Here is a 27,707-nt window from a genome sequence, read left to right on the forward strand (position 1 = left end):
AAATATCACCGCCCATCTTAGCACTGCGGTCGGCACAACTTGGGGACTTGGTCCGCTTAAAAAAGTAATCCAATAACGTAATGCAAGTTTTTCTTGAAATAGATAGTGATTATGAATAACAAGTATGACGGATAACTGATAAGTGGTGTCTCGAAGACTATGCTTACGAAATTGTTAGTTTTATTGTTTACATGACGTTTTCTTGCGGTGTCCGTGCAATTTATTTTTCAGGCTTTCTCCGCTTCCTCTGCCGCTCCTCCCTCTCTACAACGCGCGCTGCCGCAAGAAGCAAGCGTGGTCTGGCGTGGTTTTTGCTAACACGTGGTGGAAGAGATGGGACGGCCAGGTAATCTCCATGATTAGTTTTTTTACTGATTTTTCGATCGTTCAAGGCTGTGAGGTCATTCAGTGCGGAAACAGGGAACTGTGTAATGGATAAATTGGCGTTGAAGTTGTCACTCTCTTGTTTTTAGGCGGTATTTCAGTGCTGCACGCGTGAAGAGGGGCAGCCGTCTTGCGGTGACAGGGACGATTGTTACAAATTTGTGTCCAACATCTTTCTTCTCCTACTCCTGTGTTCATTCCTAAGTGATGTTAAGGCTTTCTTCTCAGCGTTAAATACGCGTTGCTCGTAATTGCGTCCTTGTCCCTATGCACTTGCGGCCTGTTGTGTGGCCGTCACCATCTTGGTTGTTTTGATCAAGAACACCGCCTTTCTACGAGTTTGACCATCACAAAAGACGACATTAAAGAAACACGAATGCACAGGCCGACGTTTTCCCATTGTGCTGTTTAAATTTATCGTATATCGTACCAACTTGCCCAAATCGGAGTACGTCTCTACATAGCCGTGGCTCTTAGATGGCCAAGTGTTCATAATTCTGGTTCGCATGTGCTCACGAAATTAGCAACAACTTCAGCAACGAATTGTGAAGTGTATACTTGAGCTCTTAGACAGAAGTAGTCACGTAGCTCTGCGCGCGTCGTTTTGAAAGTGCCCTATTTTATTTATCTTTGTTTTGTTTAAGTGTTATTGCTACTTTTGCTCTATATTATCTGAAGGCGCGTGTTTTATCCATCCTGTATTTTGTGTTAGAACCTCAATAGCTTGATTTGAAGCCACTAACTGACGATGTGGTGTTAGTGACATCATCGGGGCAAGTCGGAAAACAAAACCCAATACCGGCAGGGTGCTTCAAGCTGAGCGATTATGTTCAGCTTTGGTGGAAAGCCTGCCGCTGTGTCTTTTCATCTTGTGAAGAGCTGTTGTGAAGTTTTTGCTTGCCCGTAGGCTTCACTCCTCGAGGTGATCGTGGCGGCAGAGGTGGCCGCGGAGGTTTTGGTGATCGTGGCGGCCGTGGAGGCTTCGGTGACCGTGGTGGCCGTGGCGGAGGCTTCGGCGGCCGTGGAGGCTTTGGTGGTCGTGGTGGCCGTGGAGGCTTTGGCGACCGTGGTGGTGATGGTGGCGGCTTTCGTGGCGGCCGTGGAGGCTTTGGTGATCGTGGAGGACGGAGCAGTTTCGGCGGCGGCGGCGACGGGGATGGTGGTGGACGTGGTATGTGCTTGGTGCAGTTTGGTACACAATGTACAGCTGCGCCCAATATGAGTTAGAGTGGAGACGACATAGCAAAAACTACTGAACTGTTCCGTTTACTGGTATTCTCTAAACCAATTTAACGTTTGCCAGGGTAACCATTCAGGCTTGGGGCCCCTTCATCCACAGCCAGCATGTTGCAACCCATATTGAGCGCGAATGTACAGGCTAGAGCTGTGCACGGGCCGTATTTTCGAGCCCGGCCCGGGCCCGCTGACTTTGTCGAAGGCCCGCCCGAGCCCGACGGCAAAGGGCTGCGAGCCCGCCCGGCCCGGCCCGACGTACGAAAACACAATCCCGGGCCCGGCCCGGCCTGGCTTTTTGAAGGTTCGCTGCGAAAACAATCAGCGACGTACTAAGCACATCATGCTGTACACCAACAAATAACGTAATAATTATGCACGTGCATATAAAAGATACTGCGAGACAACGGTAAACGTTTTACGTACCAACATGCAACAAATATTTTATTTGCATTGCATACCTGCGACAGCGCGGCACTTTAGCTATACAAGTAGACGGCCTTACGCCAGCAACAATGGAGTTCGCTCGCCAAAGGCGTCACGTATATGGGGTGTGCCCATGCAAGCGTCAGCTTGCACGAAGGCGATCTACGTTGGGTCGCTCGTCGCTGTCGCGTGCATTTTCACTCATATGGGATTTGGCCTTAAATCTAACGCGAACAGTCGCGTGGCGCCGTCACTAGCTCAGGTGGTGTTCTTCTCTGTTTGTCGGAGTGCAACAGAGGCAGTGCTTCACCTGAGCACTTCCATTTTGTTTAAAGTAGCGAATGGAAAGGAAAAGCGGTAAAGTGCGGTCGTGGAAAAGGCGCTGTATATGCGTGCTGGAAAACAATTCCCGCTCATTCTCTATATTTCGGGCTTGCGTTGGGTTTTGCGCCGTGCCCGAGCCCGGCCCGACAAAACTCCAAGTAGCCCGGCCCGGACCCGAAGTGAAAATACGTCGGCCCGCCCGAGCCCGGCTTGCGGGCCGGGTCGGGCTTTCGGGCTACCCGGAGCCCGTGCACACCTCTAGTACAGGCGCTCCCAGAATAATTCGGAACGCCGAGCATGCAGCCGCTCGCCGGCGGAGCGCACCGGCTGATAAATGCACGCACGGTGTGCGCATGCGCGGCCTCCCTAGCGAGCTAGTTTCACTCCCTAGTGCATCTAGACTGGCGTTGTCTTGCACCAAAAGGGTAGCGCTAGGTGCTCTTTAGCATTATCACAAGGCGAGCGTGGCGGCGATGACGCAGCACCACCGTGATTCGGCTACTCGCGGGCGCTCTTCGCCTCAAGCCATTAGATGGCGCACTGCTCAACAGACCGACGACCGAACATTTTCTGGCTGCTTAGGCGCGCGCAGTGTCAACACCTGAATATTCTTACACCGTGTTCCAAATATATTCGTATCTCCTTATCAATCTGGCCACCGATATGTTCACGGTTGCATCAGATGAAATGACCGTCCTTTGCGAGCGTTAGTCACAGTCGCCTGCCGGAAATAATCTGATCAAATAATGAATATGAAGCAAAGTAGCAAAAGAAAAGTGTCATCCAAGCACACGAACACGCACGACGGCTCTGCTCCAACGTGCGTGCATGCGCAGACGCGGCTTCTCACAGACACCACCCACCTAGCTCCCTTTATCAAAACGCTAAGGGACACACAGGGCACCGTTTTGTAGCAACACAACTCGAATCTAGGTGCAACACGGAGCAACGTTTGCTTGCTAGGGAGACCGCGCACACGCAGACCATAGTACTACTTTTCTGCGCACATACTCCGCCGGCGCGCTGCTGCGTGTCCGGCGTTCCGAATTATTCTGAGAGCGCCTGTACATGTTTTGTGTTGGCGAATTCCATGGGGGAGCAGTATTAATGAGAACTAACAGACAATAACGCCAAGGAAAGTTGTACAGTGAAACCTCGTTAATACGTACAGGCCGGGAACGCGGCATAACTACGCACTAAACGGTAGTACGCATTAAACACCAAGTACAAATTTGCATCTCCTATAGCGCACGCCATCGCCGCCAGCAAATAAATAGAGTGCCACAGCAAATATTGCCTAAAGTACCCACCGCAAAGCCTTTTCTTTCTTTTTGCCAAAGTGGTGAAAAGATCCTGGCACACTCGCACGACTGCCCGATAACGCGTAGTGGAGACGCCGAAGAGCATTTCGAAACTATTACAGGGTCCGGGATACGCGGTCAACGCAGTGACCGACATAGCGACAGAACGGAGAGTGTCTGATTTCCGTGGTTTATGTGTGCGCGTCTAACTGCGATCTGCCACTAAACGAAAACTGACACAGTACCAGTGAAACGCGGTATGGCCGCGTGGAGCCGATCGTCTCCCGGCTAGTTGCGTGCAGCGTGTCGCCTACTCGGCTCACGCCGTCACTACCGGGCCGCTTGCCGTGCCGCACGCGCGCATTTATCATGGGAATGTTGTTTGTACCCACTTCGCTCCAGATCGTGCACAGATGCGGCGAGTAGCTTGTTCGGTTAACGCAGCGATGACGAGCTTCATGCAAGCGATGCGCACTCCGCGATGCTCTAGCGGTCCTGGCAGCGTACGGAGGCGCGTTGGGTGGTCGCCTAATAAAAAGCGTGCAGTATGGTTACAACTGCGCTACGCTTGCTGTATCGTACACGTGCGTTAGTGTGATAGCGTCAATGCAGCGAGATTTCTCGGCGCCCACGACTCGCAACGCTAACTACGCAACAGCGATCTGCTTTCGCTTCTACAAAGCGGTGCGCGCCTGATGACGGCTTAGTAGCGTTTGCTGGATGGCTAGTTGGTACATGGCTGAAGTTCTTCGACCCTGCCCGAGCATTTGTGCCATTAATTCAACTTCAGCCTTGAAGACGGCCGCGCACAACGAAGCAGCAGCGATCGGCGGCCCAGCGCGTTCAGGTTGTCACCTAATAAAAGCGTGCAGTAGGCTTAAAAAGTAGCGCTGCGCCGCACGCGTGCCCGAGCAGATAGCTGAAGATACTTATTGTGATAAGGTTGTCGGCGATAAGTCATGTCAGCGCATTTGTCGGTGGCCGCCACCTCGCCGTCGTTCTTTCCCGATGCTTACCCGCAAAGGCGTCGCCGCAATCGCGCGTAAGTCGGAATCGGGGATCGACTGATCTGCGCACTTCTCAAAAAGGCGGAAGACCTTCGGCGGCACATTCTGGCGTCGGGAAGTTGAGCGGCACAGTAAAATTTTATGGCACAAAAAGTTATCGCGGTACGCAGGGTACGCACTAACCGGTAGGCATATGGCGAACCACTATGGCTTAAGCGGTCAGCGAATGCATTGGGCTCTATGGGACTCGGTCGGGGATTCGTCGCAACTACGTTTTAACCGTTAGTACGTTTAAAGCGGGTACGTATTAACGAGGTTTGACTGTGGTGTGCACGTATCTCACAGGAGTACGGCCACTAGCGTGGGTTCGGACTTAGCGAGCCACAGGGCCGCGTCTGCCGTCGCCTCGCGTGAACTAGCGCGCCGCTGCACACGTACGTTCGAGCGCAAACAAGGCGCCGAGCGTAGCGCGGCAAGTACACAGTACTGCTCCCGAAATCCGCAACACTTTATTGCCTGCGGCAACACCACACAACGCAGTACAACGCCCGCTCCCAAAGGCGGCGGGAGAAGCAAAACAGGCTTAACCACGCCACGGGCGAAAGTACAACACAAAGGGTGCCGCGAGCACGCCTCCGCGGGCAAAAGGGCTCACGGGGACATGCCGCTGAGAGAAACGTTCCCTCGCGACTATGCTGCCAGCTCTCACGATCAGCGACCAAAACAGGGCCCGATCGCTCGAGCAAGGGCAAACTCCGCTCGCGTTGGCTTCGATAGGTACGGTTTCGGCGTAGTATGACCACGCACGAATGCACCGCACCGCTCTTCGGCCTAGCGTTCGGAAAGGACAACGTAAGGTAAGCGCTCGCCGCTGGCGCAAGGCACCGTTGGCGACCTCCGTCCGAGCGAGCCCAAACAAAGGAGCCGACGGACAAGAAAGAAAATGCGTGCTTACCCTACGAGGTCCAGAGAGAGTCTGCCTCCCCCGCCGCGCGCAACGTCTCGCGAGACGCGAGCACGCGAGACTCGAATGTGGCGCCACCATCGCGATCCGGCGCCGGGGTGAGGGGGTTAACGTCACCCCCGCTCGCCCAGCGGCGTAGGACGGCGGAGGAGGGGAGCGACATGATCGGACATGAGGATGGCAGAAATAGGCGAAAAACCCGCGCAATGGCGACGGGCAAGCCTCAATCCCCACATCCCCCTCTCCTAAATTTGCCCTTTACCGGTCTGCAAAGGCAGCCGGCGGTCACCCATGCAGTTAAAATAACACTGCCATGAGCAACCACTAGCCTCAGTCCAGCCCTGGAGCTGCTGCTAAAAAAAAGAATACATTATAATGCGAGAAAAATCAATAACAAAGATAATACGCTTGAAACACATAATACAATAAAATGGCGCTGCGGAAGGGAGGTAATTAAGGAAATTAAGAAAAGTGTTCGTGATGCTTGCGCGAAAGAGCGTCCACAGCGCGGAGGGGGGGAGGCGGTGGCAGGAGGCTTCTTTGAAGTCCTCACACCGGGAACTGGCTCACCGATGGTTTGTCGCTCTTGACGTCTGTGGGTCCGACGACGCCACTTCAGTGGTGGTGCGAAGGTCCCGAATTTTCGGCTGAAATGACGGGAGACCTCGCTGGGACAGCCGGCCCTTTTTTTGGAATCAATAAGGCCGACCCGAACTGGCTGCGAGGCATCCTGGAGTCGGCAAAGCGCAGGCATAGCTGCTATGTCAGCTGGCCTAGCGCAGGAGCCATGACGGAGAGGGCAGCCAGGCTTCTCGACGACGGCCGAGAGCAGGGCACCGCTGGTCTGTCCGGCGTCAGCGGGTCGTTGACCCGAGTGTCCACGTAGATGAGGCGAATTCACCACGCGCACTCTTCCAGGGACGCACCAATGCACCACGCACGTACGCACGCACACACGTCACCGCACATAGCAGCTCTTTCGCCAAGCACGGCCCAAGTTCGCCGTCCAAGGCCACTGCGCTTCACTTTTCGCGGTGTCATGTCGCCAACCGCGCGCGCTCGCGTGGGAAGGCGCAAAGCGTCCTTCGTTCCTCTCCCCCCGAAAGCACCAGTATTCACGAATGCTTCCGCAGGTACAAGAAATAAAACACGAAAAAAAAAAGTAAAGAGAACAAAATGACAGTCAATATGCGGCAAACACAACCGAAAAAACGTATTAAATACAATGAGTATTCAAATAAAAACAGAAAACACTAGCAGCAAACTGGGCGGGCCGACTTCTTTACGAGCACTGGCCGTAAGGAAGCTAGCATACTGAGGCTAGAAAGTAACTGAGGGCCTTCGGTTGCGGAAAACAGAGTCTGCCGTCCGGCGCGAAATCACAAAGGTGACCGCTTCCTCAGATTATACCGATGCGGGGTCCGAATGCGGTCCGCCGCACCGGGTGTGCCCCGTTGCTTGCGCGAAATGCCACAGGGCGCTGGCGCAAGCTCGTCAGACCGTGATGCAAAGGCTTTCAGGTCTGCGATATGGGCACGGCTGAGTTTTCCAGAAATGGGATCTTTCAGCAAGTACGCGAGTGGAGTCCAAGCTTTCTCCACTCGGTACGGACCAAGCCACTTAGGAGCGAGCGAGGCTGAGAACCCCTTACTCGCGTCACTAAGGGCGTGGTTGCGCTTCAGGACAAGATCGCCCACCTCAAATGCTAGGTCGCGATGCTTGCGGTCATATTGGGCCTTCTGCTGAGCCCTAGACGACGCCAAACTTTGCCTTGCTTCATAGAAAGCTCGACAAAGCCGGTCCCGAAGCTTTGACGCGTAAGCCGAACAGTCTGGCTGCGTCTCCTCGTCCCCGAGCTGGCATTGAATGACACTGGTCACCGGATTTGCCAACTCCCTTCCAAAATTTAAGAAGGCGGGCGAGAAACCAGTCGAGCGACTCTCGGATGTTCGAATGGCGAACGCGAGCTCGCTCAAATGGTCTGCCCAGTCCCTTTGACTTTCGGCAAAGGCCGCCAACATTGGTTTGAGCGTACGATTGACGCACTCCGTCAAATTGGACTGGGGATGGTAGGGTGAAGTGGTGCAGTGATCAATTCCAAGGGAACGGCACGTGACACCAAACATCCGAGCGGTGAAATACGAAGCGTTGTCAGTGATAAGCCTTTCCGGAAAGCCGAACCGGCAAAACACTTCCTGCAGCTTCTCGAGCACCGCTCGCTCTGTCACTTTCCGAAGAGGGAACAATTCCACCCACTTCGAAAAGTGATCCACGACTACCATGAGGTGAATGAACCCCTGCTTACTTCTGGGAAAAGGTCCCATTAGATCGCAGGTGGCCACTTGCCACGGACGCTCACTGACAGTCGGTTTCATCAGACCATGTGGCTTGCCACCCCTAGACTTCACCGTTTGACAGACGTGGCAGGAACGGCAATAGCGATAAACGTCACGCTTCATGCCGGGCCAGGTCACCGTCTTGCTCAGTTTTGCGAAAACTTTGGAGCCACTCAGGTGACCGGCCATGGGTTCGTCGTGAGAGGATCGCAACAGGGCGGCTCTCAGACTTTTGGGCATAACCACCTTAAACGGATCAATGGACTCGTCATCGGTGGCTACGTATTTCAGCAGGAGCCCGTCATGGTCCAGCAAATATGAATCCGCAGGGGACTCAGCGACACACGCTGGTTCCAGCCCCCCTTCCGCGCCCGCTGCAGGGCAAGCAGCGTAACGGCGCTCCGTCTCCCTGAGACCGTCGCAAATTTCGCGACAAAACGGATCACTTTGCTGAGCCTTCAGTAGCTCTTGTCTGCTGAAAGCGATTCCCATTCTCCCAAAGGGGAACCTGGTATCGCGCCCACTCAGGACCGCAGCAACCGCCGCTTGCGTCGGCGTCACGGGTTCGCACTCGGCATCGTGGCCTTTGGACAGCTCACCAGCTGGCCGGCTTCGCGGTGCGCTGTTTGCCTGGATAGCAGCCAGGGTTCGTCCGAATGCGGCGGACTCACCCCTTTCGCCGAACGGCGGCGAAGCCGCTGTTTCGCCCCCACCGCTTGCTTGTGCAAAGGCACCGCTAGCGGCTGTCGCACCGGAATCAAGGTTCTCGGCAGACACTGGGGCACGAGATAGCGCGTCAGCTACCACGTTGGTGCTCCCCTTTCGATACTGCACTGCAAAATTATAGTGCTGTATCAGGAGAGCCCAGCGCGCCAGCCTGCCCGCAGGCTCACGGAGCCGCATCAGCCAGCTGAGTGCACTGTGATCCGTTTGCACCACGAATTTCGTCCCATCAAGGTAGACGTCAAATTTCCGCAGTGCAAACATGATGGCGAGGCACTCCTTTTCGGTAACGGAATAATTTTTCTCCGCGGGTTCCAAGGAGCGGCTGGCAAAGGCCAATGGCTGCAACACGCCATCGTATTCCTGTAGGAGAACGGCTCCTAATCCCAGATCGCTCGCATCAGTCTGAACAACGAACGGTCTGGTCAGGTCGGGGAGTCTGAGCTGCGCTGTCTCCGCAATGGCGCTAGACAGTCGGCAAAACGCCTCTTGCTGCTCAGGTCCCCATCGCCAAACAGCAGACTTACCCAAGAGCTTGGTCAAGGGCGCCTGCAGTCGGGCACTGGACGGAATGAAAGAACGGTAAAAGTTAACCATTCCCAAAAAGCGGCGAAGGCCACGTACGTCCTTGGGCACGGGGAAATCGAGGATTGCTCGAAGTTTCTCCCGATCCGGCTCAATGGAGCTTTCGCCCAGCGTAAACCCGAGTAACTGAATACGGGTCTGCGCTGATTGGGCTTTCGCAGGATTTAACGTCATCCCAGCAGCCCGCACCCTCTCGAGCACATCGGCAACATGGGCCAAGTGCTCTTCGAAGGTTCGTGAATAAATCACGATGTCGTCGAGGTAGCACAAGCAGTATGACCACTTTGCTTCCCCGAGGACGCGGTCCATGAGTCTTTGAAACATCGCCGGAGCATTGCAAAGACCAAAGGGCATACGAGTGAACTCGAACAACCCTCTGTGGGACGTGAAAGCAGTTTTGCACTGGTCACGCTCACCCATCCGGACCTGTAGGTTACCTTTCGAGGCGTCAAGCGTGGTAAAGTACCGTGCATCGCCCAGGTTTCCTACAATGCGCCCAGGTTTCCTACAATGGAGCTTATCGTAGGGAGCGGATAGGCATCCTTACGAGTCACTCCGTTCAGACGGCGATAGTCGACGCACAGGTGATGACTGCCGTCTTTCTTAGGCACCAACACAATTGGAGACGCCCAGGAGCTAGACGAACGGCGAATAATGCCTGCCGATAGCATGTCGTCTAGCAAGCCGTCGATAATCTGCCTTTTGGCGAGACTGACGGGCCTGGGGTTACACTTCAAAGGAAGCGCGTCGCCAGTTTCGATCACGTGGCTGACAAAATCGGTACAGCCCGGTTGATCGGTGAAGAGCTCGTCGTACTGGCGTAAAAGTGCCGACAGACGAGCCTTCTGTGTATCATCCAAATGAGTCGCACAGGCGATCAAAGGATGTGGTGCCTCTTCGTGTCGTGCCGGTCGATCCAAAAGGGGGTTTCGAGCCGACGAGCGCGTACTGCCGGAGTATGACCCCGAAGTATGCGCGCGACACGGTTCGTGCCGTGCCTCTCGTTCCCAAAGGGGACTGTGAGAGGAGGAATGCGTTGAGCAGGGGTATGACCCCGAACTCTCCGCGTGGCACGGTTCCGACGTTTCTGCAGCAAAGGCAACAGTAAGCGCCGGAGGGCTGAGAACGGCTTGAGTTGGGAAAAGGGCCCATCACGATAGCCGCCATTCGCAATGTCCACAACGATCCCGGTCTTCAAAAGAAAGTCCCGACCGAGAATCACAGGAACATTGAGCCCTGGGAGATGAACAAAACGCGCGCGTCTCATTCGATCTCCCCATCTGACAGTCAACCTTGCGGCGCCAGCCGAATGGGCCACGCCTGTCGCAAGAGTGAATGTCGTTCGGCAGTCCCGCTAGCGCCCGTGTCCAGCAACGCCGAAAATTCACGGCCGGCAATAATGACCGGAATGAACGGCGCGTGCGTACCAGCAAGACAGCTTGCCCTGTACGCAGAGGGGATAAGCAAAGGTTGGGTCGCCCGTGCCTTCACGAACGACCCGCAATTCCGTTTCCCTGCCTCACAGGAGGCCTAGATCCGGTGCACTCCCTTGCTATGTGCCCTCTTTCACGGCAGCGAAAACAGCGCACTCCATCTCGGTCTCTATCACGAGGCGGAGCAGCCTCGAGCTGCTGTGATCGGCTCGCCACGTTATCACAGGATACGTATCGACGAGCGTCGCCCACACTGCGTTGGGTCGGATGGCGTCCCTTCGTGTGGGTTTCAGGTGGTGCAGCACAGGCTGCCCGCCTTTCGTGCGTATAGGGATCAAGAGCGCGAGCGCTCAACTCCCAAGCGCAGCCACTGGCAGGCGCAAAGGCAGCGCCGTGGGGCTGCTGTTGGGGCACGGCCCCTCGCCATGCGCAGCGCGGCTCAAGGGCCTCGCTGGCTGGCGGCGGCGGGCGATAGGCACGCGCGGCGAGAAGGTCGCCTTGAATGCGCTTTGCCTCGGCGGCCAGCTCCTCCAAATCGCGGAAGCGACCGCTGCGCAGGTACGCCGAAAAGGTCGGATGTGCCTGCCGAATCACCCGTTCGACGCGCTCCTCGTTCGAGGCCCTGGGCTCAGCGATAGAAAAAAGGTCGTCCATCGCGCGTACGTACTCCTGAAGCGACTCATCAGGAGCTTGTGTACGGAGCTCGAGCTCTCGCCGCATCCTACTTTCGTAGTCAGCGGGTAGGAATTCGCGCAGAAAGGCCGCGCGGAACTCCTCGAGGGTTGCTGCTCGGTAACCGGAAAGCCGATACCACCTCGCCGCCGTATCAGTCAGTGCAGCCGGGACGACGCGTCCGAGCACCTCCTGATCGTCCAAGCCCATTGCTCTCTGATAACGTGACAGAGAGTCAAGGTAGTCTCGGGCGCTGAGCAAATCCCCGTATCCGCTGTATGTTGGCACAGGCAACATAACAGCGGGGTGGGCGCGTTTCGGAACGGCCGAAAGCGTTTGGACAGTTCCCGAGAGCGCTTGGATCATCTCGACGGCGTTTTGCAGCAGCGTCTGCGTCGCACCTGCTTCACAGGAAGCCGTTGGTGCGTTGGCGCGGTCGAGCGAAGGTGAACAGTCTCCCAGCTCGATCAGTGGTGCGGTTTCAAAAGGACCACCGCCCTGCGCGCCATTCCCAGAGCAAAAGAGGCTCCTAGAGGGATTTACCTGTTGTCGAACATAATTGCCACTGGGGGCGGTTACCGTCGACAATACAGGCGCCTGCCCAGCGTGCGGTCGAACTGTCGGTTGCACGGCTGACGGCGGGCAAAAGTCGGCAAGGGCCAAAGCCTGCGCCCCGTCAATTCCACAGGGAACCGACTGAAAGCACTGTGCCGTCGAGCTGCCACGCATTACAAAGGGTACTGCAGCAGTCGAAGGCGCCTGAGCGCACCGTTCGGGTAGGGCAAAGGGCCCAGTCCGCAACGACGCACCATCTCCAAAGGGAGCTGGCAGGCGCTTTGTGTCGTCCCCACAGGTGGTTGCGACACGTATGGGTGCACAAAGGTCCCCTCGACAGAGGCACTGGCCTCATTCTCATGCAACGCGGCATCCGCCAGAAAAGTCAACGGACAAAAATCCCGCGAATTAGACATGTTGCGGCGAGCCCGAGACGCACAGGCGTACTGACTCGCTAAGAGCAGTCAAAAGCTTAATGAGCTTTTGATACCGCGTTGGGCGCCAGTGTAGTGTGCACGTATCTCACAGGAGTACGGCCACTAGCGTGGGTTCGGACTTAGCGAGCCACAGGGCCGCGTCTGCCGTCGCCTCGCGTGAACTAGCGCGCCGCTGCACACGTACGTTCGAGCGCAAACAAGGCGCCGAGCGTAGCGCGGCAAGTACACAGTACTGCTCCCGAAATCCGCAACACTTTATTGCCTGCGGCAACACCACACAACGCAGTACAACGCCCGCTCCCAAAGGCTGCGGGAGAAGCAAAACAGGCTTAACCACGCCACGGGCGAAAGTACAACACAAAGGGTGCCGCGAGCACGTCTCCGCGGGCAAAAGGGCTCACGGGGACACGCCGCTGAGGGAAAACGGACCCTCGCGACTATGCTGCGAGCTCTCACGATCAGCGACCAAAACAGGGCCCGATCGCTCGAGCAAGGGCAAACTCCGCTCGCGTTGGCTTCGATAGGTACGGTTTCGGCGTAGTATGACCACGCACGAATGCACCGCACCGCTCTTCGGCCTAGCGTTCGGAAAGGACAACGTAAGGTAAGCGCTCGCCGCTGGCGCAAGGCACCGTTGGCGACCTCCGTCCGAGCGAGCCCAAACAAAGGAGCCGACGGACAAGAAAGAAAATGCGTGTTTACCCTACGAGGTCCAGAGAGAGTCTGCCTCCCCCGCCGCGCGCAACGTCTCGCGAGACGCGAGCACGCGAGACTCGAACGTGGCGCCACCATCGCGATCCGGCGCCGGGGTGAGGGGGTTAACGTCACCCCCGCTCGCCCAGCGCCGTAGGACGGCGGAGGAGGGGAGCGACATGATCGGACATGAGGATGGCAGAAATAGGCGAAAAACCCGTGCAATGGCGACGGGCAAGCCTCAATCCCCACAAAGTATAGGGGGTGTTATCTGTAGTATTTAGAACATAAATGTGAAGAAAGTAAAGTGGACGAAAAGATGACTTGCCGCCGGCAGGGACCGAACCTGCGACCTTCGAATAACGCGTCCGATGCTCTACCACTGAGCTACGGCGGCGGTCATCCTCCCGTCCACTTTGTGGGTATATATGTTGATTAAACGTAGGAGTGTTAGTCAGCGCCAATCGCAGCCATGGCGGCGACCGTGGAGACACCACCGCGGGTTCGAGCACTGTGAGCTGCATGCAGGGCGCCGCGTCCTCATTCATCCCGCGCTCGTGTACTGTTCGAACTGCTGCGCGCGAGAACTCGGCCCGTCACCACGAAGGGACGGCAAGCCGTCGCGCGCAGCGAGGGAGACCCTTGGCGACACTCTCCAAATTAGTGATTTATTACTGGGATTACAAAGAGATCAATAATTCGACACAGCCAATCGTATGTAACATAATTACACAGGACACCAATTAGCTAATACAAGTTACCAAATGTGGCCGCGAATGGCACACCTACAAAACGAGCAAACAAAGAAGCAAGTTTGGAGAGCCGACCTACCCTTCGGCCAGCGCTCCCGCGATCTCGCACCCCAGAGCAGAAGAAACAGAACAGACATAGGAACACTTAAAAGGAACATACGGTGCACGATCGCGAGGCGCTGCCTCGGGACTTCGAGATCGCGGAGGGGAGCGCGCGCCCGCCGAGGACGGAGCCCCGACAAAACGACGTAACCGCCGGCTGGCGAAGAAGAACAAAGAACAAAGGATCGCCGCCGGCCGGAGATGGCCAAAACGTGTATGCACCCTCCGAGGTCCCCAAGTGGTCTCTCCCGAACCTCGTCGCGCGCGCACCTGCTCCTCGGCGAGCGCGAGCGAGGTCCAAATCCCGCCAAAATTGGGCCATTGGGGCACCGTGTTTAACCTTTGAGGGTGGGGTGGCAGCAAAGTGACAGCGATTTATGACCAGCTGCCACCCGTCCGGTCGAGAGGAGAGAGACACGAGAATTATCCAAGGGAAGATGGCGTCGAGCAACCGGTTGCGGACGCCTGAATTCCCACACACTCTGGCTAAACATGTGTCTAGCTAGAGGAAGCTGTGTACCTTTAGAGTGAAAACATCTTGAACCCATTAGATGTAAATGTTACACATTATCGCATGTTCAACCTGGAAAGTGGTACAGAAGTGATGTACACTGTGGTCTTTCATAAAAGTAAATGCATATGGGCTGTGCCCTTTGTTAGCTGCTTAGAGTGGCAGCAAGAGCAGCACATCTGCTATTGGCGTGATCTGTTGGTGGCCAGAAGAACCAAGAACAGCTGATAGGCAAATACACGCTAAACTGTCTCCCTGTTAAACGGTTGCACAAAGGGCAGGGCCTGCAGTGCAGTGTCTTCCACTGCTTGGTTAGTCAGGCTTGCCAATAGATGGTGCTTAAAGTGTATATGCTTCATCCTTGTGGTACTCTAATTAGTTGCCACAGAGGACGTGCCATTCACTTGAGTGTTCCCTTTCATAAAGGACTGCCATGTGCACCACTTCTTATGAGCGTTATTGAGTCTACATGTAACTAGTACTGGCTGTGGGTCGCATACAAAAACTTGTATCATACTGCCAGCACAGCTGCAGTGATAGCAGTTGCCATTTGTTAAAAAGTTTCTGGGATTGTTGGGAGTCTTTTGACAGCCTGGCAATAGCGTTGTTCACATGGGCAGTGGCTGAGGAGCTTTTGATTATCTGGAACATTTTCAGGAACATTCGTTAATAGTCTTCTGCTTGTTCCAGGTGGCTTCAGAGGCCGTGGAGGCTTTGGAGGTCGTGGTGGTTTCGGAGGCCGTGGTGGCTTTGGGGGTCGTGGCGGAAGAGGGGGTGACAGGGGCGGCAGGGGAGGTGGACGAGGCCGTGGTGGTGGAGGACGTGGTGAGTACAAGATTTTTGCGTTTGATTAGTCCAATTATGGTAAAAGTGTACACACATGCACCCTTGGAGCCGCAAACTACCAGACATGCAGACCAGTGTTCATGAATTAAAGGTCGTGTGCTCTTGCGACTGAAATTCTTCCCTGTATCCAGTCTTCAGATGTGTGTGTGTGTGTTTAGTTAATTAGAAAACCCGCATAGTTTGAGTGTTTTTCCCCCCGATCTTCGTCATTTCAAATTAACAAGGTTTTGCTGCATTGTTTAGTCGGCATAACTGATGTACCCTTGGGCATGTAAAAAACATGGTCACACTTTTGAATTTCTTCTTTTTGTTATTTTTTCTGCAGTTTGACATTTAATCTAGTGTGCATTTAATGTCAGCCTGTTCCTTCAAGTTCTTATCACATAAAAATTGCCATATGAGCTCATATGGAATGGGAGAGGTGCATCTCTCACAGTTCTTGTCTTCAACTGCAGGTGGCTTCAGGGGAGGCAAGAAAGTTTTCATTGAGCCTCACAGGCATGAAGGTATGTAGCTCATTTCTAAAGATATCGCTGAACCAATTTACTATAAACTCTGTATTTCTGCAAAAAGTGGTCATTATATCAATAACTTATCGTACGCTGACTTGTCCTCAATACATGTAGAAATTAGCAAGGTGATCTCTCCAGCAATAAGTTGAGCCTATTGTTGGGCCGAAGCGTTTGTTGTGAGAAGTAAATACATGCCCTATCGTTCTTGTGTTGTCTGTCTTTGCTTAATCAGGCAGTGCTGTTAAACCCACTCGGGTGGTTTTCAGTGGCCTTCCTTTCGTTGTTGTTATTACACCAAAAACTCTGAAACGTTTATCCAAGAGTAATGTAGCATCTACACAGTAGAAAATCCATGAGGCTTGTTGTTGGCCGTGGCATTCTATGATTGGCACCCTCTGTTTGCTCCCTCCGAGCTTCGAGTGATCTGATAAGCATTTATTCCCGTTGTCCAGGCGTCTTCATTGCACGCGGAAAAGAAGATGCCCTGGTCACCAAGAACCTTGTGGTCGGAGAGTCTGTCTATGGAGAGAAGCGCATCTCAGTTGAGGTAAGCTGACTGCAGAAGCTTGCCACAGGAGCTGTTTTATCACCACCCTGATGCAATGCAGTGAAAAAGCTCCCTATTTTGTCAGTCATAATCTACCTCTGAGAAGGAGCTTACTCATGGTTGACCACTAATCCCTCCACTGCTGTTGCACATGCTTTTAGGGCTAGCACCCTTCTTCTTGGTTAGCTCAGCACATTTTGAAATTTTGGGGTCATGTGTACACTGCTGCAGTCTAGCTTGTGCAGTGTTCCTTTATTCCATATTGTTTATTTGTCTCATCATTTCAGGAGAATGAGGCGAAGATGGAGTACAGGGTATGGAACCCCTTCCGGTCCAAGTTGGCTGCAGCCATCCTTGGTGGTGTAGACCAGATACACATGCCACCAGGCTCTAAGGTGCTCTACCTTGGAGCAGCCTCGGGCACCACTGTCTCTCACGTGGCCGACATCGTTGGGCCGGTGAGTCTGGTGTTCTAGTGGGCACTTTACAAAGGCTCGAGGTGACTCGTAGCAATTAGGTAATTGTTGTGTAGGCCTGTGGCAAGAATCGCCGAGTGCACATACTACATTTGTGGTGTTGATGTGGGAACTTTGGCTTCTAATGGCACCCAAGATAAGTGATTCACAACGGTGCGTCCATGCCAATGAGCGTGTTCTATTCCACAGAACCCTTCATGTATTCGTCGTCATTACGGGACTCATGTAATACGTGTGACTTTTCCATGGGGAGGTTCAAAAACAATTTGCAAGAGATGTGTGCAAATAGGGCAGGTCCATGTGGGTGGCAGACCAGCCCTAGTTGCCTCTTTAGGAGCCCACCTAATTATGTGAAATATACTGTCAAACCCAACTATGCAGAACTTGATTAAAGTGAATTATCCTTTATAGTGAACTAGTTTTGAGCATGACAATGCTTACGGGAACACCGCAAGAGGGATGCTCTGGAGAAATAAGTGAAAATGACGCTGGAAGTGTGTGTGGTGCATGGCATGTGCTGGTAATTGGGCTCTGCACGGCGCTGGCCGTGGCAGGCGCGGCCACCATGGACCGCAGGCGGGGACAACAGAAATGTGACCATCTCCTACGTGCTTTAACATCAGTGTGTAGGGAAATCTTGTCACGAAACTCATGAGCGCCTGAAATGGGTGGAATGAGAGACTCAAGAGACGGTGGTGGCACAGCAAACGGCTTGATACCCCAACACTGCAGACCAAGTATAAGCTCAAAATTCGCACGAACAGAAACCCATGCAAAGATAACCTATTCACAAACAATGTCTAAGCTGACTTTCTTAGTGAGTTAACAATCCAACTCCAATTGTAAGTTAGGTGCAGCTCGTAGCCCTAATTCAATCTAGCCTCCATGGCTTCGCAGTCGCCGCCCTAATGGAACATTCTTACTGTTCATACGGTCGGTTCTGTACCAAAGTCGACTCCTTGTCGCATTGTACTTGTCGTCGACGTTGTTGAGGTCCTACAGTTGTCACTCAGTAGCAACCAGGCAAGCCATTTGTCTCCGCCGCTAGTTTCCAGGTCGTCGTCAAGACTGTCGCCAAGGCAGAGGGGTTAGGCACAGCTGCGTTCTCGGCCCCTGCTTCCATATGACGCCTGGCCCAAATTATGGCATGGCATCTGGGGATTGTTCTGTGGGTCGATCCCATTCTGCCGTCGAAGGCCGCTGTAATGAGGCTGCTACGAGTCCGAGGAGTCTCGCCCAACTGTTGCCGAGATGTGATTATTTTTTCTAGGCTCTTGCGGGCTTGGCCTTTTATTGAAGCAGAAAAAGCTTGCTGAAAATTTTCATGTCAGTGCTTTTTTAACGCGATGGCTGCCATGAAACAGAAGCTGCTCTTATCCACAAAGCTGACGATAATCGTCGGAGTTGAACATAGAAAAAAAGAAGTGATGTTGGCACAAGGCCGACATGAGGGTCAACATAGACTAGAAGCCTGCTGCTTCCGGCGCCCCACGGTTTAGCACAGCTGCATATGAAGATGTTGAGGTGGCCTTTTACAATTCCTATTTCTGGCTCTATGATCGACAAGAATGTGACAGATTTGCTTTTATGCTCAACATTCGCGACCCTCAGGGAAGCTCTGTTATACTCTGCAGCGGCAGTAGTTCAACGAGCATCACAACATGGTCAGCCGAGCATTCACCGTTTCATCCAAGTGTGGAATGAAAAGACCGGTCAGCTGGGTTGTCAAGAGAATAAGGAACAAAGAAGCGTTTTTACTTCTGGCTGTGGGTAGAAAGGGATAGTTACAGTAGAGGCAAGGGATATGCATGTGGCAATAAAGTAGCCTGTAAAGGGTCTGTCCTTAAAATAACGAGACTGGGCCTGGTAAAATGAAATTGATCTGATCGGTGCATATTGTTTAAATTCTTCAGAATATTTTCTTTTGGCATCGATTCACCAAGTACAATGCGATTGCCACGCTTCAAAGGCTCCCTAAAGTCAGCTGTTGTGACCTCTTACAGAGACTCTGTAACAGCCCGTTGGATGATGGGAACACAGTTGAAACGGTGACCTTTCTGGCTTCTCTTGAGCTTTGGAAACAGGAAGAAGTCTGCCAGGCTCACATCAGGGCTGTATCAGGACTGCATCAGCCCTAATGTGAGCCTGGCAGACTTCCTTCACCTGCGGAAATCTTCAACGCCGACGAGATCGGTCTATTTTGGCAAATGCTGCCAAGCGAGACTCTCGACGACCGGGGTAGCCCGTGTCATGGCGGCAAAATGAGTAAAGTCCGCGTGAGCGTTCTGCTGGCAGCCAACGTGGGTGGGTCTCAGAAGCTCCAGCCCTTTGTGATCGGGAAAGCAAGGGCACCGCGTTGTTTCAAGAACTCTAAGCAGCTCCCCGTTCGCTACGCATCGAACAAGAAGCATAGTGTCATTATGCATAGTGTCATTAAACCAGCAAATGGTGCAGCAAAATATTGTCTTGAGGTTTAACCCTACGAGCTACCCTACATGCTCTTGAGGGGTGCATTTACCTTACTCAAGAAATGTTTCAGTAGCCCCTTGAAATTTTGTTTACTTTCATTATCGAGTTGTTTTGTAGTTTCAACTGCATTAGTTTCCCTTCACCCTTGCAAATAACTGTTCTATGACTCTTCACGCAGGAGGGCCTGGTCTACGCCGTCGAATTCTCTCACAGGTCGGGTCGTGACCTCATCGGGGTGGCACAGAAGAGGACGAATGTGATCCCTATCATTGAGGATGCACGACATCCACACAAGTATAGGATGCTTGTTGGTACGGCTCCCACTTATCACCGGTCTTATTTTTCGTTCGCGTTCGCCAACCGTGTCCTGTTGTGGTTTGTGCTTACTGTAAAATTCCGAGCAAGCTCCCCCTGCTGTGCCGGGAAAGCCACCCACTCCGCACACTGATCACGCAGCACTGGCCTGCTTGAATCCGATCCAGTGCTGCTGAGCAGCCCCATTTCTAATTACCTGCACCTAAAATTTGTTAAAAAAATATATGCACATTTTCTTCCCCACATAATAATCATATCTCGAGCTTACCAAAAGACACCCATGACGGTTTCGAGGTCCTGCCAGCAAAAGTACGATCTTCGAAATCTCTATTCCAAGATGGTACTTATGACGATTAGCTAGCAAAAGTAAGGCTTCCGAGATATGTTTCCATTGCTTAAAGCTGTTGTGTTGGCTCATCATCGAAGGTACTTATATCCCATGCTTCCTGCTGTCTGATCACAGTTTCTTTGTTTCTTGTGTCTGTGAGGCATTGTAATGCACCGTGGCGCGAACAGCAGCGTGAAGACTTCTGAGGAAGTCCATGTGCACGTTTTTTTTGTTGTTGTTGTTTTTTTCTGGCAGGAAAGCTTTGCCGCTGCCATCTTGAATTTGGGTGTCATTTCGAGAAAGTGCCCCCTCCCCCCTTCCCCACTTTGCCGGTAATTTCAACTTGCTGAGGGGAGGCGCTTGCTCGGAATTTTACATTAGTTGATGTTCCACGTTGCTACAGACTTTCTTCAGCAAAATTTCTATTAGAGTGCATCAATTTATTAGAGTGCAGCTCTTAGGCGCCCGTTCCTGCATTGAGCGGCATCGCTGTCAGTGGCAAAACCGATAGACATGAAAAAATGAAATGAGAAAAAAAAAATACCCAGGATCAAATGGGATTTGAACCCAGGTGCTCTGCGTGGCAGTCGAGTATTCTACCGCAGAGCCACGCTAGTGCTTAAAACTCATTTGCAAAAAGACCCTATACAGGCGTCATGTCGGGCAAGGAATCGCGTTAACCTATGTGATATAGCGTGGCAGAAGAGTAAAATAATGACCACTCACCACATAATGCTAACTGCGCAATGAGTGTGTGCTTTAATGCTTCCCACCCACTGCAAAGTGCTCAGCCATAATTCATCTTCATCAGCCACATGCAGCATCAACAAAGTGCACATAATACCTTACAGATGTGTAGCGGCTACCTCGCTTATCCACAGAAAGACAAATAATGGCATAATGGGTGCCGTCCTACTTCACAAAAATTATGATTTATGGCGTAGTGGGTACCTTGCATGGGTACTTGTATTAGTTGCCCCAAGAGAGTTTAGAACGGGCCTGTGGCAATATGTAATGAATGTTACATTACCTATGACTGCGGAAAGCCAAGACTTCAAACACAGCCGGCGTTGCCCCAACATGAAGCTGCACTCAGAATTTGCATTAGGCAGTATCATAGTCGTCGGTGAATTTTTATTCGCACATCTGGAAATTTACATGTGTGCAAGACAGTTGTTGTGTTTTCTCAGTCTCAAAAGACCCGTTCTACTATGTAGTCTTAATTTAAGTCATTACGCTGCAGTGACATGTGCAAATATTTATATAAACATGATTGCTTTGCAGGCATGGTGGACACCATCTTTGCAGATGTTGCTCAGCCTGACCAGGCGAGGATAGTTGCTATAAATGCTCACCACTTTCTCAAAAATGGTGGGCACTTCGTCATATCCATAAAGGTCTGTGGTGGTCTTCTTTTCTTTTCTTTTAGCCAACTTAATTTATCAGGGGGTGCAAGCATCCCCGCAAGATTTCTGATAAAAGCAGTCGAGGACAAGTTCAGGTTGTTGATGGCACTTTACCTTTTCTCTCGCAGTACCATGGACAAGCCGCTTTGTCTTAATGCTCCAATACATGGGTGCAGCACACACGCTCTTGTGCAAAAGAAAGTAGGAGAGTTTGTGCAGAGGAATCTAAACTGGCCATTTTTTTTTTGTAAATCTAGATAACAGCGTGGCGTGAAAGGGGTTAGATAAGTGCAGTACACTGCCAATTCTGCTACACTATGCCTGCCATTAAGGAAATAGTGGTTATGCTCATTGTGAGATGGTTGGCGGTGATAGCTGTGAATACTACGACTTGTGATTACGCGCATGGTGATTTCCTGGTGAATTGCGGAAAGTATCCTTTCACTAGGCACTTATGTACAGTCGAACCCACTTATAACGATCTATCGGTTATAACGACCATATTTGGGTGCACTTACGATTTTACACTGCTAAACATTGAAGCTGCGTCCACATATAGCGAACATTTTTCAAAGCCTCCTACTTTTACAACGAACACTTCAGACACGGTCGCGGTAAAAATATGGCGCATACGAAGCGAAAAAAAGTTAAAACAGGCCTTCTAAAGCGTGAGAGGGGCGCGTGCCCCATATCAGTTTACTCGCGACTGTATCCTGATTGGCGAGCACCGCATGCAGATTTTGGACGCTGCGAGCGAGGTCGCTCACTTTCGAGCCTTTTCTTCGGTGGCAGAATGGCAGTGAGGAAAAAAAAAAAAAAAAAAAGGAGGTAGCATGAAGCCTTGCGGTAAGCTTTCGCACGGTAACCTTTCCCGATGCCGTTCTCTGCAGCTACGACCGCCTACGATGAACCAAACAATTGCCTTGGAACGCAAGCAAAAGGTTGTCAGTCTTTTTCGGTAACGGAAGAGACCGGTCGATCGGTGATAACGATTTCCGCGCGATTGCGGCGATGCCTTCGCGGATAAGCACCAGAAAAGAGCGAAGGCGAGGTGGCGGCTGTCGATGAACGTGCAGTTATGTCTTATAGCTGACAACCTTATATCGCAGTCTTCTGTAGATACCTGCTCGGCTGCGCATGTGGCGTACGCTGTACACTGTGCGGATTGTTGGCGGTACAAGCGCGCCATGCTGCCATTCACAAGTTCGCCGCGCCTCGCTTTGTAGAAACGAAAGTAGCTCGCTGCTGTTGAGCGGCGCGGGCACCGAGAAATGTCGATGTACTGACAGCGAGCGTATACTGCGTGTTTGACTAGGTGAGAACTCAAGTGTGCCGCGCATCGTCGTGCAGGGCCGCGAGAGCATCGTGGAGACGTAGAGCATGTGTTGCTTGCAAAATGTTTGTTTTCGCCGCGTTGAACGAACAGGCTACTCGCCGCACCCGTGCACGGTCCGGAGTGAAGCAGGCACGAAGAACGTACAAACGCGCATATGGCATACAGCAAGCGGCCTGGCAGTGACTCCGGAGCCGAGTAGGGGATGCGCTGCACGCAACTAGCCAGGGATGAGATCGGCTCCACGTGGCAGTACCGCGCTTCGGTGAAACGGTGTCAGTTCACAGCAAAGGCGGGTAATTCACTCGTGAGCACGTAGCGGGCGTCGCTTCACGACGCGAAAAGGCTTAGCTTGTCACCGGAGTGGTTGGGTGCACATAAAAAAAAAAAAAGGCTTGGCCGTTAAGCGCACGTTTTTAAAGGCGAGTCCATATACAACGAACTACTGATATATAGCGACCACTTTTTGCGACACTTTCGAGTTCGTTATAAGCGGGTTCGACTGTAAACAGAAATTTGCGTTACCATAGCCAGTAATTATGGGATTAAGTTCATATTGTAGAGGCACATGCCCAGAGAAAGACTTCTGCGCAGGCACTGCCTGCCCCTAGCCTCTGCTCTGACATGGTGCTGACATGTAGGATTGACAACACTACCTTTGTGGCCTCGTAGCAACTTGAGCAATTAAAAATAGATGAGAAACAGTTTTGTTCACATTTTTGGAGACTGGTTTTTATGTGGCTTGCGCTACGACCATGGTCAAGGAAAGGGTGCGACGCTCCTCCACCTGACAATGCACCCAGGCACTTTGGTTGGATCATTGACTCTCTCGCAGGGCACAGAAGAAGCACACTAATCAGATAGTTGGCAAATGTGTGTTTATTAACTCTTTGAGTGTTTTTGCCGTTCATGTATGGTGGCGGTTTTCTGTCCCCCAAGTGTTTGCCATACGACACTGCATTTAAAATTTCGCACCTTAGTGATGCATGCTCACTGGGAGGTGCTGCCACCTCCTAGGACTTACAAGAAGCGTTTGAAATTATTGTTCTACCTTGTTGTGGAGATAAGCATCACTGATTTCTAGCTTCAGCGCATTGTGTGGTCTGCGGCAGCGCTGATGGCCAATGCCCTTTCGTGGTTTCGATATCGCCTCGTGATTGCAACAGTGGCGCGCAAAACTTGATTTTTATCGTTATTGGCACTCCCTTGCAGAGTTGGCAGAAATTTATTTCCAACTGCTCTTAGCTTGTTTATTACCAGTGCTCAAGAGGTATTCTCGCTCTCCTTGTTTACTGAATTTACTCTGCCCAAGGCATCAGCACGAGGAATAGATGCCATGTGTGTGCCAACACAACTCGTCGTTCCAAGAGGACAACGGACACTTGTTTTATGTGTGCGGAATGCAGTAAGGCACTGTGTGTACACCCGTGTTTCAGGAAATACTATGCTCTGAAATACAATTGACCATTTTGCAGTTTTGAGTGATGCTGACACCAAAATACTGTTCCAAACTTTTTTTTACAATTTTTTCTGGACTTTACACATTTCATACATTAAAAATCTGCAATAAATTAATTTGACCATCTGGGAAAGTTTTCTTCAAAAAAATTCTGGGGATTAACCCAGAAAGTGGTGCAGTGCAACGGTCAGAGGTTGCGAACAAAGGAAGGCTCACCGCAAGACCTCTTGAGTGCACATGCCTGCGGTGCAATCGGCTAACCAAAGGAAGCCTTTATCCACTGAGCCGTGAACAAGAAGTTGCGGTGCAAAGGCGCCACATAACCAATGTGTTGCAGGCCGGTCAGTATCCGTGGTAAAAGAGCGCCAGGTGGAAGAAAGCTCGAGTGGACATGGTGGCTGAGGACTGTCATGAGGGCCCGTGAGGTAGGGCGTGTTCAGGGGACGTGTGGTAGTATAGTGACTAGATGCCGGGAGGGAGAAACATGTTAAAAACGGAATGTGCTGGAACGTAAGTCTGGCGTTGGCTGTGTCAGCCATGTTTCCACCGAGTGGCTGTTTTCAACTATCGAGCTGGCGCGGGTGTGAGCACCACGGGCTAGCTGGGGGATGAGGCTCTAGGCGGGCCACTTTGATACCTGTGAAGGAAGGTTCTTGAGATCATGGCAACTTGGATAAAATATTCGTTGCTGAGAGGAACGAGGCCGTTTGCAGCTGGAGTGATTAATTTTTCTGCAACAAAGAATGGTGTGCAAGTTATCGCGATGAATGAGCTCAGAGAAAACATACAAGTACTACAAACACGACGCACGTTCTTGACAAGGTCAGCTGAATTGGGTACTCCCCCAATGTGCTATGTAATGTTCATAACTGCTCACCGTGTGGTGGTCAATGTCTGCCGAAGGATCACGCTGATGGTAGATAGGAGTCTGGCATGGACTGACAGGAGCAGCCGGCAGGGTAGGCGTGGCATGAACAAGTCCCAGAAAGCCAACAGTAGGCCCAGGTCTGGAATTCGCCTGGATCCAAGTACGGTGGACTGGCGCCAGCTACGGGAGCGACCAGTGAAAGGGAACCGGGCCAGTGCAGTCGCCAGGCAGCGGCTGGGTTTCGGGACCAGGACCCGATGAGCTCTTGTGGCCTGCAACTGCTTCCTTTCGTTCCCTTGTCGTAGCTCTCGCTGTCTTCTTTTTCTTCCTCCCCTCTGCTGCTTTGCATGTCAGTTTTCTACTGGCCAGCACTGCACACCACATGAAAGTACTGGGCACATCATAACAATCCCTACACATTCTGTCGTGAACTGTGGCTGCGTGCCCTTTTTTTTTTTCGTGAAGTTTAGGAAAGTTCGAAGTGTCTTTACATTCACAAGGTTTGTTTGGTTTTTACCTATGTGCAGGCAAATTGCATCGACTCCACGGCTGAGCCCGAGGCAGTGTTTGCTGGTGAAGTCGAGAAATTGAAGCAGGAGCGGCTAAAGCCGCAGGAGCAGATAACACTGGAGCCCTATGAAAGGGACCACGCTGTGGTCGTTGGCATGTACAGGTACATTTCTGCCCAGACCCTGTGGTGGGAACAGGCATTTGTACTATTATGTTTTGTGAGATGTCACATACTTGGGCTTGGGCTTTTACTGCCTTCTTGTCATGTCCCCTAGATTGTTATAGTTACCACTGTCAACTTGAAACATTCTGGTCATGTGAATGTTAGGTGCACGTGGCCCTTAAAGGGATACTGACACAAAAATTTTGGCCTCGCGTTTTTTTGCTGCAATGTGTTGCTGGGGGCCTGTTAGTCATAACACGGCACATCATTTGCTGCAGCGCGCGACAGATAATTAATTACAGGCTCCTCATTACCGACCAGTGTCAGTTTCGGTTTCAAAAACGACAAGCCTCCGGGTGCAACTATCACCACCTAGCGGCTGCAGCGCTCGATCACGTCAGCACACAGAAGTGTGACGCACTTCCGCGCTGTTGGCGTCGTCTCCTCGCATTCGCACGCTTGCCGCACGTGCTGCGCGATGTCGTCGCCATCATTGTCCTCGTTGTCCTCGTCCTCCTCATTGTCGTCTCTTGGCGACGATTTCCTTGAGACACCAACAGCGTAGCGGCGCGCGCGTCAAAACAGAAATGGCGGCTACGACGTCATCATAACTTGTTGTACCGGCTACAACGGTTACATAGGGGAAGTAGGGGGGTCACCTCGGGTCACCTCTGAGGGTGTCAATGCAACAGGTGCGGCCTATAATGCTGAATCGTGCACGCGAACTTCAAAATTCATATAAAATACCTTCCAAGCTTTATTCGCTGTCGATATTTTGCAGATTGTACACGCACGTACACGGAAATCGATCCAGCAGGCTATCTCGGCCGCGAAATTTTGTGTCAGTACCCCTTTAAGAATGTGCAGATAAGCTCACAGGCAGCCGTAGTCAAAGCTTTTTCGTTGTTTTTCATTTAATGGATGTTGATATGCCAAAAGAAGGAACCTTCGTTCGTGGTTGGCAGTAGGTTCTTTAATGTATACTGTTATTATTAGTGGTGCACTACTCTGTGTACGATTCAATTTATGCTATGCTATTCATCATCTCCATTAAAGATTGTGTTTTGCCTAGGTGTACGCAAAGTGCTAAAGACTGCAGTAGAGTCATGTAAAATGGGACGTTTAAGGGACCAGAAAAATGTGTTCTGATGAGCAGGACTTCTGTTCACTGAGAAAGATGTGTGGGACTATGTCTCCTTTACCCTGTAAACATTTTTAGGTGTGCTAATCATAAAGAACTGAATGTATCAGCTGCTTTTTCCCGTGGGCAAGGTGGACAGCTCTTCAATAGACTACTAGGCTTGTGTTTCATTTTCATGGAGGTGCTGGTCATGCATTATCATAATATTCACATTGTGATAAGGTAAACTGCCTGTAGCGTCAAATTGGAAGGATGTTTTCTCTCTCTCACTTTACGCACACAGAGGTCAACATTGAGGCAGACGCCTCAATCGCTCAAGACCTCGCGCGCATTAGGGAGAGGTAGTGAAATAAAACGGGCTTTCGCGTGAGTCCGGCAGATGGCAGCGCCATGCCGCCTCATTGTCGCCTAGGAATAATATTCTACAAATGTGCCAAATATTTGTTAAACAGCCTATTCTCGCGGCAATTTCTCGCCGTTACTTGTGCAGGAATATTCTGCCAACTAATGACTAATTTCTTTCTTCAATTACAGGCCGCCGAAGAAATCTGAAGGGTGATCCTCGGGACCCGGTGCATTGCTGTTTTTATTATTTTCTTTGTTTTTATCGTCTCGTACCAGAATCACAAGGCGCGCTGCTTGTGTGTGAGCTGTAATAAACCCATCTTTTCACAAAACGGCGTGTGGTTCTTTCCAATGGTGTCATTTTTCAGTTGTGATATGCGCCTTAGTTGAAAACCTACCTCGCAGTTGAGTCGTTGCATGTCCCCAGACAGCAGCAGCTCATTTCGTAGTTGCGTATTTGGGTTTTGTTGTTTGTGCCTCGCGAAATAGTGAAATTTTCGTCGAAGTTATGTTCTCGAGATTTATTGTTGGCATATAATCCGTACCAACTA

At 51.8% G+C, this 27,707-nt stretch overlaps 1 protein-coding gene across 3 annotated transcripts; it reads left to right on the forward strand.

Moving 5' to 3' along the window:
- The first annotated feature begins 241 nt into the window (after nt 1-241).
- On the forward strand, nt 242-27,488 carry LOC119393321 (rRNA 2'-O-methyltransferase fibrillarin). Of its 3 annotated transcripts, none has more exons than XM_049416210.1 (10): nt 242-346; nt 1,292-1,559; nt 15,139-15,263; nt 15,740-15,790; nt 16,249-16,343; nt 16,631-16,801; nt 19,467-19,599; nt 21,216-21,328; nt 25,525-25,670; nt 27,346-27,488. In XM_049416210.1, exons 1-10 carry the CDS (start codon nt 334-336, stop codon nt 27,368-27,370), a joined length of 1,140 nt encoding a protein of 379 aa, XP_049272167.1. In that variant the 5' UTR covers nt 242-333; the 3' UTR covers nt 27,371-27,488. The 3 variants fall into 3 exon arrangements, with proteins under 3 accessions (XP_049272167.1, XP_049272166.1, XP_037516205.1); XM_049416209.1 differs by having other exon boundaries at nt 1,292-1,552; nt 15,129-15,263; XM_037660277.2 differs by having other exon boundaries at nt 243-346; nt 1,292-1,555; nt 15,129-15,263.
- Nucleotides 27,489-27,707: the final 219 nt, after the last annotated feature.

This window comes from Rhipicephalus sanguineus, chromosome 5, assembly GCF_013339695.2.
Source record: "Rhipicephalus sanguineus isolate Rsan-2018 chromosome 5, BIME_Rsan_1.4, whole genome shotgun sequence".
Taxonomy (NCBI): domain Eukaryota; kingdom Metazoa; phylum Arthropoda; class Arachnida; order Ixodida; family Ixodidae; genus Rhipicephalus; species Rhipicephalus sanguineus.